Source organism: Mus pahari, chromosome 23, assembly GCF_900095145.1.
Source record: "Mus pahari chromosome 23, PAHARI_EIJ_v1.1, whole genome shotgun sequence".
Taxonomy (NCBI): Eukaryota; Metazoa; Chordata; class Mammalia; order Rodentia; family Muridae; genus Mus; species Mus pahari.
The window spans coordinates 14082023-14083290 of NC_034612.1; the positions used below are offsets into that span (position 1 = coordinate 14082023).

At 50.2% G+C, this 1268-nt stretch overlaps 1 protein-coding gene across 13 annotated transcripts in view; it reads right to left on the minus strand.

Annotated features, from left to right (window-relative positions):
* Window positions 1–1268, minus strand: part of Pitpnm2 (phosphatidylinositol transfer protein membrane associated 2) — a 131826-nt gene that overhangs the window by 23457 nt on the left and 107101 nt on the right. For all 13 annotated transcript variants that reach the window (XM_029533691.1, XM_029533689.1, XM_029533690.1 and 10 more), the window contains one exon: window positions 409–530. In XM_029533691.1, the coding sequence (XP_029389551.1) occupies window positions 409–530 (122 nt within the window). The remainder of the gene's footprint in view (window positions 1–408; window positions 531–1268) is intronic.

The window sequence follows — 1268 nt, forward strand, 5'->3', positions numbered from 1 at the left end:
CAGATATCTATGAGTTCTAGGCCAGCGAGGACTACATAGTAAGACATTGTCTAAAACAACAACAACAACAACAAAGCTTAACAACTGCAGGCAGCCTTCTGCACAGTAACATGACCCACGGCAAAGCAGCCATGGCCACGGGTCACTCCAGGCACAGACAGTACAATACGGGCCAGCCCACCCACAGCATTCTCAAACAGCATGCACCCCACGTACAGTGAGGAAAAGGCCAACAGGCTTGCCATGCACATCTAGGGCACGGAAGCCTGTCCTGCCTCACTCGGCCCCGCCCCCCAGCTGAGAATCCAGTGCACTCAGGAGGAGCTCAGGCAAGGGCAGAGGGCCACAGCCAGAGTGGCCTGGGGTGGGAGTGCTGCCTGCCTGCCGAGCTCCGGCCTTCACGCTCACCTGTTACCAGCTGGCTCTTTTCCACAGGAGACAGGTTGAACACATTATTGTTTTCCCCAGTGTCTGTCTTATAAAAGGTTTCAATGTCAATGGAGAACTTCTCCACAAAGGGGCAGGTGAACCTGAGAGAAAGAACATCCATTGGGACTGCACCCTGGAGGGACCACACTGGAAACCAGCAAGGTGAACAGGTCACTGGGTGGGTTGAATGAGAATGGCCCCCACACATATCTGAGTTCTTATTCCCTAGTTGATGGAACTGTTTGGGAAGGATTAGGAGGTGTGGCCTTGCTTTGAGGTTTCAGAAGCCCACACCATCCCCGTTAGTGCTCTTTCTCTTTGCTTCATGCTTCTGGAGGAGGTGAAAGCTCTCAGCTACTGCTCCAGCACCATTGCTGCCTGCCCGCAGTGTGCTCCCTGCTGTGATGGTCATGGACTCATCCTCTGAAACCGTAAGTCCCAATAAAGTCTTCTATAAGTTTTCTTGGTCATAGTGTCTCTTCATAGCAGTAGAAATGTCAATAAGAAGGCAGGGGAGGGAGGTGTTGGCTAAAATGTGACAGTGAAATCTATTTCCTGTATTACCATCTTGTCCTAAGAATGACCAAGAGAGGCCGGGCGTGGTGGCACACGCCTTTAATCCCAGCACTCTGGAGACAGAGGCAGGCGAATTTCTGAGTTCGAGGCCAGCCTGGTCTACAGAGTGAGTTCCAGGACAGCCAGGGCTACACAGAGAAACCCTGTCTCGAAAACAAACAAAAAAAAAAAAAAAAAAAAAAAAAAAAAAAAAAAAAAGAAAACAGTACTATTATTTTGTGGAATAACGGGACATTTCTGAGGTGCTCCCAAGCCACCAGGAG